Source organism: Lemur catta, chromosome 15, assembly GCF_020740605.2.
Source record: "Lemur catta isolate mLemCat1 chromosome 15, mLemCat1.pri, whole genome shotgun sequence".
NCBI lineage: Eukaryota > Metazoa > Chordata > Mammalia > Primates > Lemuridae > Lemur > Lemur catta.
This window is the reverse complement of record NC_059142.1, coordinates 23,842,961-23,859,475: the sequence shown is the minus strand read 5'-3', so window position 1 is coordinate 23,859,475 and position 16,515 is coordinate 23,842,961. Positions and strand designations below refer to the sequence as shown.

The following is a 16,515-nucleotide window of genomic DNA, read 5'->3' as shown; positions in this document are numbered from 1 at the left end:
GCTGTGAATTTAATAAATAAATGAAAGTCCACAAATCACTTTTATTACTATATTAGAACTATTTCATGTAATTCATTATCCTTTGCTTAGGATCTCAGTATGGCTTCTGTTACTTACTTGGGTAATGTGACCCAAGCTTGGATGTTTTGAGAATTGAATTCTGAATTTCAGGAACTATCTCCTGCCTTTGAGAGCAGATTTCTGATCCATCATACCACCTCTGCTTATCAGAATGCAGAATTCTTGTCCACTGCTTCTGTGTGGCCACTCAAGCTGGGCACTTGCTATTAATAGACATATTCCTAAAAGAGTGTCCAGCAACCAGTGGTTGAGTGCTGGCTATAAAAAGACAAAAGATATTTCTCAGTAGAATCTTGATTATTTTACAAAAAAGATAAGGAGTATCCTCAGTAAGGGCAACCTAGTAGAAAAGGAATATCTAGCACATAAGATATTGAATTTCTCAGATGAGATTAAAGGATATGTTTATAGTCCTGATGTGACATGAAAAATACATTAAACTTGAAGTAGTAGTCATAGAAAGTGATTTTCTATTTTCTTTTCTTTGGTAGCAAAATGTTTTAATCTTTCATAATTAAGACTGCATTAGCTATATACCGCTATGGAATATTTTAGGTGGAATATTTTTAGGTCTTACAGGGGTTATTTGCAGCATTGGATCTATTTGTCTGACCTAGGAATCTCTGTATAGTTCCCTTAAGATCCACCACTTCAAGTCTATTCAAGCAGCCTTGTGGTCCCCACAAAAGCAATCAACCAGAATGCACAGGCCTGAACTGCAGATGTTAGAAGACCAAAGAAGGCTTTAACAGTGAACTTGTTTGGCTTGCACAACAGTCAAGAAAAGCCAGCAAATGCCAAGCTGGTTTGCTTCATTTGATGGAAGCTGCTGAAAAGGTCTTCCGTTTGGAAGCATTTACCAGTTTTTCTGGTACAATAGCTACAGCTGTGGGTTTTCTGAGTGTGAACGGACATATGCAAGACATGAAATATCAGGGACAGGCACCATCTGCAACTGACTGTCTCATAGGCTGTGACAGCAATGTAGGAGTACCAAGGGACAGAATTTTTTCAGGGCCATACACTAGCAAAATTTGGCTGACAATGATCTTAAAGACATGAATAAACAGGATTATAAGAGTGTGTCCTTTGCAACTAGTGTCTTCAGCACTTTCTGCCCTCATCATTCAAAGGTTAAATGAATAGAACTAATGAATACTGCCTTGTTTCAGATGAGACATTCAAAGAGAGAAAAAAAAAAAAGAGACACTATGTCTATTTCTTTTGCCTAATTAATATCATGCCTCACCTGTATGATGTTTAGGTGAGATTTGAAAGCAATAAAGAGATGGATTACAAAAACCACATATAGGAAAAGGCCAATTCTTTATCCATAGATTCACCTCTAAGTTTCCTAATTATAAAGTTGTACAGAAGGAAGGAAAGAAGAATTTTTAAGAGGGTACTATCAGACCTCCAGGCAGACATAGTACGTTGAAAAAAATCACATTTAAATTTCCTTTCTCCTGGAAGAAATTCTGCCATAATTAAAGGAAAATAAAAAATTTTTAAAGTATAAACTCATAAACACAGGAAGGAAAAAGATACAACAGCAGTAAAATCTTGGTAGCTGGAAAAAAGATGGATTAGCAATAACACCACAGAATTTCAAAGGTTTAGGACTACCTCTGGAACTGTATAGAGGGGAGGGAAGGAGGGTGTTAAGAGAGAGGATTAAGATGCCATTAAGAATCCTTGGCTGGGCACGGTGGCTCACGCCTGTAATCCTAGCCCTCTGGGAGGCTGAGGCGGGTGGATCGCTGGAGGTCAGGAGTTCGAGACCAGCCTGAGTGAGACCCCGCCTCTACTAAAAATAGAAATAAATTATCTGGACAACTCAAAATATATATAGAAAAAATTAGCCGGGCATGGTGGCGCCTGCCCGTAGTCCCAGCTACTCGGGACGCTGAGGCAGTAGGATAGCTTAAGCCCAGGAGTTTGAGGTTGCTGTGAGCTAGGCTGACACCACGGCACTCACTCTAGCCTGGGCAATAAAGTGAGACTCTGTCTCAAAAAAAAAAAAAAAGAATCCTCAATCCCCACCCAATTCTATACTGCTAGACAGCTCTTGGCCCCCCGGCCCCGTATAAAACTGAAGATTGATTTTTTTAGAGAGGATAAAATACATGGCACTTAGACGGGAAACCCAGACACGGCTGAGGGGTGGTAAAGTAAGTGAATTTATGCACACTGAATGCTAAGACTCTCCAGCCTTCTTTCCCAACTTAGCTCCCAGGAGGCTGGCAGTAAGCCTTACATTCCAGACAGGAGACTCGAAAATAATTTTTCAGATAATCAAGCCACCCCAAGGAGAAAGACATGCAAATATTGAGAAGGATTCTAGCTATCCTCAGTGATGAGGGACTGGAGCTCCTGTCCTGGGCCTGATGGTGAGGGTTCTGATACTCTTACCCTCCTCTGGCCTCCCGCAGCCCAGAGAGAGGGGAATCCACAGGACTAAAGGGACATGCTCAGCCAGAACACACAGAATTCCCTGGCCAGACAACTCCAGTGCTGCTTCTAAGGCCTGCTTGAGACACTCCTACTGGTTACTTTTCCTGAGAGACAATAAGCATATCCTTCTGTTTTAAAGATACATACTTAATATTTACAGATTAAGTAATATAAATGTCTGGGATTTGATTCAAAATAATATGGAGTAGGACTATGGAAAGGGGTACAAAGGAAATGATATTAACCATGTATTGATCATTATCAAAACTGGATGATGGGTACACAGGGAGTCGTTATACTATTATGTTTACTTCTGTAATGTCAGTAATTTTCCATAAAAATAAAGTTCTTGGAAAGTGGAACAAAAAGAGAGAGAGAATGAAAATAGGAGGGAAAAAGAAAAGGATTGGTCCAGGAGAATCAACATCCACATAGCAAGATTTCTAATAAGAGAAACGGAGAAAATAAAAGGGAGAGCACCAGCAAAGAACTTAAAGAAAAATTCCCAGAATTGAAGGATGTAAGTTTCCAGTTTGAAAAAACCCAATGAATACGCAGCATGATGGGTAAAAAGAGATTCAAACTGAGGCACATCACTGCGAAATTTCAGAACACTGGGGTAATGCAAGGACTGTACATGTTTTCATTGAGAAAGAACAGGGCACAGAGAAGAATCAAGAATCAGAATGGCCAGGTGTGGTGGCTCACACCTGTAATACTAGCACGCTGGGAGGCTGAGGTGAGAGGACCGCTTGAGCCCAGGAGTTTGAGACCAGCCTGAGCAAGAGCGAGACCCCGTCTCTCTAAAAACTAGAAAAATTAGCTGGGTGTAGTGGTGTCCTCCTGTAGTACTAGCTACTCAGGAGGCTGAGGCAGGAGGATCACTTGAGCCCAGAAGTTGGAGGCCGCAGTGAGCTATGATGATGCCACTGTGCTCTAGCCTGGGTGACAGAGCAAGACCCTGTCTCAAAAACACCCAAAAAACCAAAAAAACAAAAACAAAAACAAACAAAAAAAATCAGAATGGCTTCAGACTGAGGAAAGTAATTCCTAACCTACAGTTGTAAACAGAAACCATCAAACCAAGTACGAAGAGGGAATAAAGGAGACATTTAAAAACATGTGAAGTCTCAAAAACTTTGTTTTCTATAGACTTATTCTAAGGAAGCCACTGGAAGATGTGTTTCATCACAAGAGGAAGTAAACCAAGAAAAGGCAAATAAATAGGAGACCCATCTCTTATGAGAGATGAAGCGAATGAATCCCAAGGTTACGATGACGTGAGGTCCCATGTTAACAGCTATGTTCCGGGAGTTCAAGAAAATCAATTGAGACTGGAACAGGTCAAAAGACTCCAGAAGAGATTTCACGAAAGGGAAACTGATAAAACATTTTGAAGGGCCTGATCTTGACAGAATTTGGGATTGAATTACAGTTAAGAACACAGACAAAAATAGATAGGTATTAATTCTGATTATTTTTGTTTTTTTTTAACAGCTTTATTGAGATATAATTCACATACCATAAAATTCACCCACTTGGGCCAGGCGCGGTGGCTCACGCCTATAATCCTAGCACTCTGGGAGGCCAAGGCAGGAGGATCGCTCGAGGTCAGGAGTTCAAGACCAGCCTGAGCAAGAGTGAGACCCCCGTCTCTACTAAAAATTAGAAAGAAATTAGCCGGACAACTAAAAATACATACAAAAAATTAGCTGGGCATGGTGGCGCATGCCTGTAGTCCCCGCTACTCGTGAGGCTGAGGCAAGAGGATCGCTTGAGCCCAGGAGTTTGAGGTTGCTGTGAGCTAGGCTGAGGCCACGGCACTCTAGCCTGGGCAACAAAGTGAGACTCTGTCTCAAAAAAAAAAAAAATTCACCTACTATGTACAATTCGATAATTTTTACTATATTCAAACAGTTGTATAACTATCATCACCATTTAATTGTAGAATATTTTCATCACCCCTAAGAGGACTCCATACTCATTAGCAAACACTCCTCATTGTCCCCATCTTATCCTCAAGTCTAAGCAACTACTGCCAATCTACTTTCTGTCTGTATAGATTTGCCAAGTGATATGTGGATTTTTGTGACTGGCTTCTTTCATTGATTTCAAGGATCACTCATTTTCTAACATGTATTAGTACTTAATTTCTTTTTATTGCAAAATAATATAGATATACCATATTTTACTTATTTATTCAGCTGATGGACATTTGAGTTGATTTTACTTTCTATTACGAATAATGTTGCTATGGTAATTCATGTATAAGTTTTTGTGTATTAACTCCAATTATTTTACGGAGGAAGAAAATCACACTTTATAGCTCAGCTTTGAAGTCATAATAATGCAAATACTGAACACTGATTTAAACAAATTCTAAGACAGCTCTATTAGGAAAATGAGAATATGGGAAGCATATACGCAGATGATGGCAGTGAGTGGGGGAGATATAGAGGAATACCTGAGAAGGAAAAATCCAGAAGTCTCAATATGAGCATGGTAATTAGAGAGGTAATTATCAAAAGAATCCACTAAAAGAAGTGAAAGAAATTGCCTCTGTAGAAAGAGAACTTGGGGGCCATGTCAGGGAAAAAAGGATAGGGACCGGGTTTTTCTTAGAACTGTAGAATTAGTTGATGCCTTTATAACCCTGATAAAAATCAAAGCTTGAAGAATGATGCTATCAATGTTGTCATAAGAGTTTACAGCCCCTTGAAAACGAAAGCCAAGCAGCTGTGAGAACTCTTCAGCATCTCTATGCAAAGACCTTCAGCATCGCCCTAGGGAAGAACACATGTTGTATCATAATTTCATTGTCTTCTTGTAGACACTGACTTGAAAAAGTGGTCGCTTGCCAGGTTTCAAGTTTGAAGTAGTATGTTGGGAAAATGTTTCTAAGCAACTAACACTGATGACATGAAAAAATAAGGACATCAGAGTTAGAGAAAACTCACTCAGAGAAAATTTAGACATTTATTAAGGTTTTTGTTTTATTTAAATAGAATCAATTCTCTTTTTTAGGAGTATAATTATATGATATAAATAAACTCAAGAGGTTCCCAATGGGAAGAAGCTGAATGCTTTTACTTTGTATAATATTTATAAGTTGATTCACAAAGGCTTTTACAACTCACATTAGTACAGTAGAAAAATTCTTCTAGGTTCAAATCTCTACTAGGTATTTATTAATTCCTGTCTCTGAGGCATAATGTATTTTATATTTTAAGAAGGCTTTTAAGGTGTCTTTTTAACCTTTAAATAGCATTTCAAAGAGACTATAAGCCAATAAATAGTTTAATGTGAAAAGTTTTTATAACAAATGTTACGTTACAGTTCTGGTAGCTGGGTTTATTTGTTCTACACATTGATAGCAAATTAGCCAAAATAGCTAAAACCCATACAGCATTCAAAATTTCAATTCCTCGACCTCCAAACATTTTTTCTTTCCTGATTTTACAGCCTGGAGTACTAGAAAAAATACTAGTTTTCCTACATGAGCTCTAGAATCTAAACATTACACAAAACATGTTTAAATGCTAGCTCAATCTTTACCTGGCTTTATCTGTATCTACAAGGTCTAACCTTGTTGGAGTTATGTTTTGATTTCCTCTTGTTCATATGGGGTCAAGGGCAGAATGGAAATGGAAATCTAAAGTAACCCACCCATCCTAAACTAGCCATTAGTTTCAACTCCCACAAGCAGACACTAAATAGAGCTGCTCAAAGGGGGAAAAAGTTTCTCCCTTTTCAAATTTTGGCTTATTTTCTTCAATGGGAAATGCCAAATAATGAGAAAATAGCCACAATTATGACATCCAGAAGAGAATCCATGGGGAAAACTTGGAGAATCAGTAGTTGACTATAGATGAAAAAATTTTAAGCTTGCTTCTTATAACATCAGGGTTGTGAAAATTAAAACTTACTAGTCCTAATACCACATCAATACTTTTGAGGGAGGGGGTTGGACTAAGATACAACTTCTCTTATGAGGGTTCCTATTTGGGATTTAGTGAAGTGGAAGTACAAATAGGAAAGCAAACTGACATTCATTCATTTACTGATTCTTTTCATTTTAAGAACAGAAAATTTGTCCTGGTTTCTGTGACCCAAATTCCCTTTTCTACTTCTGAAGTAAAGCATTGTTGCGTGCATGCTGATGTCCTCAAATATTAGGCTTGAGGCTTTGTGGCCAATGGGAGGTTAGATTTTGATGAAAGGGGAACAGATGTTGATTAGGGTTAGTTACTTCAGGATCCTATGCTGGAAAAGCCCCTTAACACATTACTCTCATCATAGTAACAGCCAATTCCATCTGCATAGTAATCCCTGTTTTATTCTTCTAGTCTGAGCCAAGTTATATTGTGACTCACTCATCTCCACTCTAAATCGTTACTCCCTCTGCTGAAAAAAGAGGCAGTCAACCACTGTGGCAACAAGGTAGTCAGTGAACTGGCAAACAGTCCTGGTATGTTGGTATTTAAACTACTGAAGAACAATTTAGTTTTCACTCCAAGGTATTTTATGCTTGATGCCTCACCATCAGTATTAGTACCCCACAATGGTATTTCTAGAAGAATGAGCAATGGGACTCCAACTGTCTCGACTGGAAAGTGGAAGGTTGGTATTTTTCTTTCATCATTTTAAAAACACATCATACTCTCATTCAGACTGCTCAATCATCCTAAGTTCTTGGTTAGGGTGGGGGAAGTACCAATCCTCCTTTTTGCTATGTCCTTCACAGTGCATCCCCTTCCCTCTTTCTCTCTGTCCCGCCTTCGTTAAATTGTGACATTACTTTCAGTAGAGATTTTCTTTTCAGTTGGGAGTCCTGATGGCCCTAAATTTTAGAACTGTTGCTGAAGGGCTGGTTTGCATTTGCTTCTGCCAGGATCCTAGGTTTCACCAGTCCTGGACCAATTTTACATTAACCTATTGATTTGGAGATTACTACACCTACACAACTCACATAAAAGTAGACTATATAACTTATGTATGGCATACACTGGCCCTTGAATTTCTCACAAGAGGCCACCTAGAACTCTGCCCAGAGAGAAACTTTGTCACTTTTGGGGGATGGTGAAAACATTTTTCTAATTCCCCTTTCCCTTTCATAGAGGGAGCTGTCCTTCCAGGGTCTCTCCTTTATGCAGGGATCAGTTACATTTCCCCATCTCAGGTTGGCCCAAGGCTACCAACCCTGTCCTTGTGAGCATTAAAATCATAATCTCAAGAGCTTGTATCTGACTAAAGCCCTTCAGGGTTGCTACGGCTTCGCCTTATGAGCCTTACTACTCTGCCTTCATGTTGCCTGAACTCCAGAAGGGTTATATTTCAAAGGAAAATTCAAGAGGAAAACCGAAAGAAACTCTAAGCTGGTACCCACACACTCTAAAAGATTCAACATTTTCAAGATCAAGAGGCTCTTATAGACCAGATAAAGTTGTTCTCAGTTCCTCTAAGATGCTGCTACACTTATCATAGATATGTGCTAACAGAGGGAGGCATTTAAATCCAAATAGCCTAGCTACTTTTGGTGCAGAGCATTCAAAGATAATCTCCACATAAATCTCCTCTGAAATCTATTCTTATACAAATGACATTCAAATTTTGCTATAAAAGTCATAAAGAAAAAGATTGTAAATAAGAAGTTAAGAAAAAGTTTCTGAATGTTTGAGTAAAAGAACATCTTTCTATGGCAACACATGACTTTTGTTCTTCTTAAAAACAAAACAAAATAAAATTCTTCTCCACAAAGACTTATTTCAAACCCTATTCCATGACCCACTCTAACATAAAGAAGAAAGAAGTGCTGTTTTACAAGTGAAAAATTGGCAAGATATCAACCTGTACCACCGAAGTGAGGTAAAACTCTGACCTGCAGGTTATTCAGAGGTTCCATCTTCATGACAGGGCCCAAAGTGTTGAGAGGCAGGGAGACATCAATGCTCTGGTTTGGCATCAGTGGTGTATGGATGGCCAGAGGAGTGCTGGGGATGACACCAAAGCTAGGAGAGAGGACAAATAAATCATAGAGGTTAACCAAGAGGCAGGATTTAGCCACACTGTTGGATCTGAATGGATTTTTACTCCATTTGAAGAAAACAAAAATTATAATGCAACTAAGTGGAAAGAATAGCAGGAACCAAGGTGTTCAATTCCAACTTGCCATAATATTGGTTATATCATATAATCTCTGTTTTCCATTACACGGATTTGAGGAAAGAGAAAACTTTCCTAAATACAGAATTGCTTTGTCGGCCAGGCACAGTGGCTCACGCCTGTAATCCTAGCACTCTGGGAGGCCAAGGCGGGTGGATGGCTCAAGGTCAGGAGTTCGAGCCTAGCCTGAGCAAGAGCAAGACCCTGTCTCTACTAAAAACAGAAAGAAATTATCTGGCCAACTAAAATTATATATAGAAAAAAATTAGCCGGGCATGGTGGCGCATGCCTGTAGTCCCAGCTACTTGGGAGGCTGAGGCAGGAGGATCGCTCAAGCCCAGGAGTTTGAGGTTGCTGTGAGCTAGGCTGAGGCCACGGCACTCATTCTAGCCTGGGCAACGAAGCGAGACTCTGTCTCAAATAAAACAAAAAAAGAATTGCTTTGTAGTGTTATAATTCTGAAAGTTTATTCTCTTTCTAATGTTACTTGAGGGACAGGTTTGATGAGTATCTTTTTTTAAATAAATCTTTCCTTAATCTTTGGTAGAAAGGAGATTTAAGAATTTCCACTCCAGAAAGAATTTCTACTTTTCTCCAGAAAGAGAAAAGTACAATAAATTCTTATTATTTCACTAGCTTAATAAACCTGCCTGATCAAGTCCAGAGGATTATTTACTGGTAACTCTCATTTTCTTTCTTTCTTTCTTTTGTTCACTTATATAGGATGCAATTAATCACCAGGAAAGAGCAAGTCTAAATAAAGCAAAATTGACGGGCTTATACATTCCAAAAAACTAGAATAAGTTGCAGACCCAAACATGGCCACTTTCTAAGCCTATGGCAGGCAATGAGCACCCACCAGTTTGACTTCTCAAGAAAAAGCCTCTTTAATAATAATACAAGGATGGTAAAGAGATTAAAAAAAAAAAAAAAAAAGAACTCAGCCCAGGTCTAAAGTAATATAAAAAAAAAAAACATGAGAAAGACGGTAGATGGTATGAAAAACATAAGAATAAAACTTTGTAAGTATGGAGTAGAAAGAGAAAAGTGGGCCTAGAAGTATAACAAACAAAATGATACAAATTTATATTTATGTTCTAAAAAGCCTCAAGAAGGAAGATGGGACTATGATACTTATAAAATAGCTAAAGAGTTTACATAGATAGTATCTCTTTCAAGAGTCAGATGGCTAAAGAAATATTTTCCTTTTCCTAGATAAACTACACCTTACGGTACCAAAATGTAATAATGAAATGATCCTGAGAATTCACATCACTCATTTAGGGGTAAAAACTCATAAGTCAAAAAAACATTTTGCTCTTTTTTTTTTTTTTTTGAGATAAAGTCTTGCTCTATCACCCAGGCTAAAATGCAGTGGCATCAGCCTAGCTCACAGCAAACTCAAACTCCTGGGCTCAAGCAACCCTCCCACCTCAGCCTCCTGAGTAGCCGGGACTATAAGCATGCACCACCCCGCCTGGCTTATTTTTTCTATTTTTGGTAGAGATAGGGTCTCACTCTTGCTCAGGGTGGACTGAACTCCTGAGTTCAAGCGATCCTCTCGCCTCAGCCTCCCAGAGTGCTAGGATTACAGGTGTGAGCCACCGTGCTTGGCCCATTTTGATCTTGCTCTCAGAGTCAGCAAAACTGCCTTGAAGTCAATATTGGGATAGAAACATGGCAGAAATATAGTTCCAAACCTTCCAACTGCTCTTCTTGGAAACAATATAGAGGGAACAAAGAAGGGGGAAAAGTCCCCATAAACCTACAATTTCACCTTCTGCAAAACTACAAGTCAGAGAAAACCCACAGAACTGGTAAGCGATGCTCTGGTGGTGCAGTACGGAGGCACAGGGAGTCCAGAGGAAACTAGCAGCAGTAGGTCTCAGAGACTGACAGTAAATATCCATTCTCAGAACACAGCCCCATTCTGACTGCCGTGGGTAGGACTAAGATCAAACAGGGAGCAACATATGGGCAAGGTTAAAAGAAAAAAAAGGTAGAAAGTCCCCACAGGGGCCCTGGAAGTGAGAGAGCTCAAAAAGCATCACCGTCTAAAGAAGAAATAAACTCTTTACAAGACAGGGCTTAGAGGAAGAGACCAGTTAAGAAATTTGAAGTGCACAGGACTGGAATAAAAAGCCCTCTTGAGTCAAGTTAGGTTCTGAGAGGCAAAGGAGTTTGTGATTACACCATAGCAAAAAAGGAAGAGATCTTGAGTAGCAAAAACTAAAAAATTACCCTGGCCTATCTTCCTCTTCTATGGGACTCTCCTGCTAATAGCTAGCCCTGCAGATTCCAACTTATTCAAATATGAGCATCAAAGTGGTATAAACACAGCAACTATTCAAGGCACTATTACCAAAAAGTAAAAAGAAGGCAGTACAACTTCCTTAATGACAAACAAAGCATACTTGAAAATAACTCTCCATTAAAATAAATGAAATTATGAAACATTTGTACATGAGGGAGGAAAAAAAATCAAAACCTAGTGAAGCAATTGTAGCTACCAATGAAGAACACGCAACAGTAAAGAAAGCCCCTGGGGAAGAGATGACCAGATAATGTGAGGTGAAGGTAGGGTAACAAGAAAAGAGGAACGGAAGTCAGGAAAGAAATAATAATAAAAGTAAATCATGTCAGAAATGGCGACTATATATCATGAACATAGATGTAAAAATACTCAACAAAATTTTAGCCAATCAAATCCAGTAATACATAAAAAGATAATATTAATATGTACTGACCAAGTAGGATTTATCCCAGGAATGCAAGGTGGGTTTAGTATTTGAAAAATCAATTGACATAATCCATCATATTAATAGACTGAAAGAAAACCTCACATAATCCTCTCAATACATGAAGAAGCATCTGACAAAATTTAATACCCACTCATAATAAAACTGCAAACCAGGAACAGAAGGAAACTTCCTCAACCTCCATGAAAAACCTATAGCTAACATCCCACTTAATGGTGACAGACTGAATGCTTTTCTCCAAAGAATTAGAATTTTTCTTAGCACTTCCAACTCAACATTTACTGGTCCTAGTTAGTACAATCAGCCAAGAAAAAGAAATAAAAGGCATGAGAATGAATAGGAAAAGATAAAACTCTCTATTCATAAATGACATGATTTATCTATACAGAAAATCATAAGGAATGTACAAAAAGGCTACTAGAAGGAAAAAGTGAGTTTAACAACGTTGCAGGATACAAGTTCAATATACAAAAAAAATCAATTCTATTTCTACATACTAGCAACAATCAAACTGAAAATAAATATTATTTACCATAACATCAAAAATATGAAATACTTAAGTCTAACAAAAGATGTGCAAGATTTGTACGTGAAGAATTATAAAACACTGTGGAGAGAAATTAAAGACCTAAATAAAATTATACCATGCCAATGGATTAGAAGATTCAATGTTGTTTAGATGTCAATTTTCCCCCAAATTAATCTATATATTTGCTGCAATCCCAATAAAAATCTTAGCAGACTTTTTCATAGAAACTGGAAAGTTGATTCTAAAATATGCAGGTAATGCAAAGGACTTAGAATAGCCAAAACCAATTTTTTTGGGGGGAAAAAAGAGCAAAGTTGGAAGACTTACACTGTCTGATTTTAAGACCTACCATGGAAAAAAATTTACCTTGACTCTTCATATCATATTTAAAAACTATCCCCAAAGGGATTATAAAACTAACGTAGGAGCTATAACTATAACACTCATATTAAACATAGAAAAAAAACTTTTTACCTGTGGGTTAGGCAGATTTCTTAGAACACAAAAAGTATAAGCCATAAAAAGAAAAAAACTGATAAATTGGACTTTATTAAAAATTTGTTTTTTGAAAGACACTACTAAGAAAAATAAAGGCAAGCCACAGACTGGGAAAACAATGTGCAACACATATATCCAACAAAGGACTTATATTCAGAATATATAAAGAACTTTTACAACTCAAGACAATCGAAAAGCAAAAAAAAAGGTAAAGATTTGGGCAGATACTTCAGCAAAGGATGTAAGAATGGCCAATACACTTATGGAAAAAATCCTCAACATTAGGGAAATGTAAACTAAAATGAAACACTACTACATCCCCACAAGAATGCCTAAAATTGGCGAGGATGTGAAACACCTACAACTCTTGCACTTAACCATATGAGCCAGCAATGTCATTCCTATTTACCTATGAAAATCAAATATGTACATGCACATAAAGATTTATACATGAATGTTCATAGACACTTTAGTCATAAAGGTAAAACTGGAAACAACCCCAGATTCTAACAACTGGTGAACAAGTCAATTATAGTATATTCATCAATGGAATACTATGTAACAATAAATTGGAAACAGACTACTGATACATGCATCTCACAAGCAGTATGTTAAGTGAAAGAAACTAGATATAAGATTCCATGTGATTTCATTTATAAAAAATTATAGAAAAGGCGCAAGTATAGTGACAAAGAAGGGACTAGACATCATAGTAAACACAGTAAGAGACATAGAGAATAGAAACAAGAAAAAGCAAATATTAGTATAAGAGAAACAGGATTTGAGATCCCCACCAACTATGAAATATTTTTCCAGAAGATCAAGTTTAAATCTAATTAAGTCTATACAGATTCACCTCCAATTTACAGATGCCATTAGCAAAATCAAGATTTTGGGAAACTTGCTGGGCACAATGGCTCATGTCTGTAATCCTAGCACTCTGGAAGGCCAAGGCGAGAGGATCGCTTGAGCTCAGGAGTTCGAGACGAGCCTGAGCAAGATCAAGATCCTGTCTCTACTAAAAATAGAAAAAAATTAGGCGGTCAACTAAAAATAGAAACAAAAAATTAACTGGGCATGGTGGCCTGCACCTGTAGTTCAAGCTACATGGGAAGATGAGGCAGGAGGATCACTTGAGCCCAGGAGTTTGAGGTTGCCGTGAGTGGGGCTGATGCCATGGCACTCCACTCAGGGCAAAGAAGTGAGACTCTGTCTCAAAGAAAAAAAAAAGAACAAGAAAAAAAAAGATTTTGGGAAACTCCACAGGTAAAAGATCTAATTTCTTCCACAGATAAATTTCAAGGTGAGGGGGCCTCCGGCAGGGGGTAGGGGGAGGAGAAGAGAGAGTAGGAAACCATAGGTTATAAGAAACTTAAAACACTTATCTCCCAATTGCAATATATCTTTTAAAAAAGATTAGAGAGAAAAATAGTACATATAGAAGTAGACAAAGGAGAGCCAATCAATGCATAACTGGAAACTCCAAGGAAGAAAATCAAAACAATGGAATAGAACCAAAGTTTAAACATATAAACCCTGAAACTTTCCTGAAATTCAATACTTCAAAGTACATATTGAAACAGCACATCTTTTTTTTTTTTTTTTAGACAGAGCCTCACTCTGTTGCCTGGGCTAGAGTGCCGTGGCGTCAGCCTAGCTCACAGCAACCTCCAACTCCTGGGCTCAAGCAATCCTCCTGCCTCAGCCTCCCAAGTAGCTGGGACTACAGGCATGCGCCACCATGCCCGGCTAATTTTTTCTCTATATATTTTTAGTTGTCTGGTTAATTTCTTCCTATTTTCAGTAGAGACAGGGTCTTGCTCTTGCTCAGGCTGGTCTCGAACACCTGAGCTCAAACGATCCACCTGCCTCGGCCTCCCAAGAGTGCTAGGATTACAGGCGTGAGCCACCGCTCCCGGCCTAAACAGCACATCTTATTCCAGGAAAAACTAACCAAGATTGGTCAACATTAAGAATATCCTAGTAAAATTATTGAACTTTAATACTTTGGGCAGCCAAACAAAATAATCAAATCATTTCTATGGGAAAATCAAGCTGGTAACTGTCTTTTCTTTAGGAACATTCAATGACAAAAAGACATTGTAACAAAATAAAAGCTCAAGTCAAGAATTTTCAAGCATAAAGTTCACAGTTCTGACAATATAACAAAATTCAAGGAATACTGTTCACATGAGCCCTTTTTGGGGAACCTGCTAGAAGACATCCAAGAAATGACAGTGCAAAGAACTGGCAATGAGTACAATTCCAGGACAAACAAAGATGGGAACAAAGGTGAAACAATCAACTGTAGGAATGGTACAATTTATAAAAATGGGAAGGGGCAAGAGATGAAAAGTGGAAGTTCTCGGCCTCATCTGTCATAATGGAGGGGTGGTCAATGATGACAAATAAAGTAATAGTAGAAGTTTACTTACTTAAGAGTTAAGTAGAAGCATACTTAAGAGTATAAAAGTAAACCCCAAAACAGAAAGTATTACTAATATTAGGTAATGAGGGGAGGGGAAGAAGATACAAGTTACTCATAGTAGGAAATCAATAGACTATAGAAAGCAGGGACTAAGGTTGTTTTATAAAGTAATAGGCTTGATCATCAGAACAAATATATAAACCTTACTAAGTATCACCAAATATCAGAATGACTTTTTTTTTTAAAAAAAGCACAGCCTGAGCAACAGTGAGACCCTGTCTCTACTAAAATAGAAAAATTAGCCAGGCGCAGTGGCATGTGCCTATAGTCCCAGCTACGCAGGAGGCTCACTGGAGCCCAGGAGTTTGAGGTTGCAGTGAGCTATGATAACACCACATTGCACTCTAGCCAGGATGAGAGAGCAAGACTCTGTCTCAAAAAAAAAAAAAAAAGTAGCAAAGACAAATAGAGATGAATGATGTAGAGACTGTAGATTTCCTTTATTACAACAGATTCCCCCAACAGGTTCGGCTTATCTATCTAATCTACCTATCTCATCTCATCTATCAGTCTATCTGCCTACCTACCTACCTATTTACCCAACAGCCTTCCAGGGGTGGGCATGCTGCAGCCTCAAGGCCACATGTGACCCTCCAGATCCCCAAGTGCAGCCCCTTGACTGAATCCAAACTTCACAGAACAAATCCCTTTATTAAAAGTCTTGGCCTTTAACAGGGCCAGCTCCCCGAAAGTGGCTAGAAATATAACTGGTCTTGAAGAAGGAGAAACAGACTTTCTGGGTACTTACATGATTTCTAACACATCAACTCTCAAATCCAGGGTACAAAAGTATTTATGAATAATGAGAAATAAATCACAGCCACTGAGGCAAACTGTCATTGACAAATTTTTTTAAATCTGCTTTAAGGGTCCAATTACTACTTTGTTATAAGCAAGGCTGAATATCTTGTATTTATAAATGAATGGACCTGCTATTAAAGGCCAACAGCCAGTTCCTGAACCATAAAATTCAATAAAAATCACTGATGTTTCAGAAGTATAAGACATTAACATTCACTTCTTTATGTTCTCTTCCTTACTAAGGCAGAGAATTCATTGCTAAAAGCAGATTGTCAGCTTATGATTATTTAGTTAACATGTATACCATACTGACTTGTCTTCCAGTATTTCTGACACCAACCAAAGTACATTAATTTTTCCCAGCAAGAGGGGAGGTGAGAGGAAGAAACAAAAAAAAAAAAAAGAAAAAAATATTTTTCCCAACAAATGTGAACTTTAGTCAGGGGCTTTCTTTGGTTCACTACTCTCGCCCAAGTACCTAGAAATGTCTGGCACATAGATGCTAACCTGTTATTTGTTGAATGAACAGATTTCAATTAAAAGTTTAATTGTTTTATTAAAAACATTCTAGTCCTAGAACCCTTTAAGACAACAGTAAATAAGTTCTGGTTTCTTCATTTCATATGGATGAGTTTCCCAACAAAATTCCCTAGTGCCTCCAGGGTTGAAGCTGACAAATGAATATACTTGCAAAAGCCGCAGCTCACTCTACATCCACCATCTGCCAACATTTCAGTTTTTAT

At 38.1% G+C, this 16,515-nt stretch overlaps 1 protein-coding gene across 5 annotated transcripts in view; it reads right to left on the bottom strand.

The window, feature by feature from the left end:
- Positions 1–16,515, bottom strand: part of AP2B1 (adaptor related protein complex 2 subunit beta 1) — a 115,493-nt gene that overhangs the window by 31,066 nt on the left and 67,912 nt on the right. For all 5 annotated transcript variants that reach the window (XM_045525501.1, XM_045525502.1, XM_045525505.1 and 2 more), the window contains one exon: positions 8,414–8,543. In XM_045525501.1, coding sequence (XP_045381457.1) covers positions 8,414–8,543 — 130 coding nt within the window. The remainder of the gene's footprint in view (positions 1–8,413; positions 8,544–16,515) is intronic.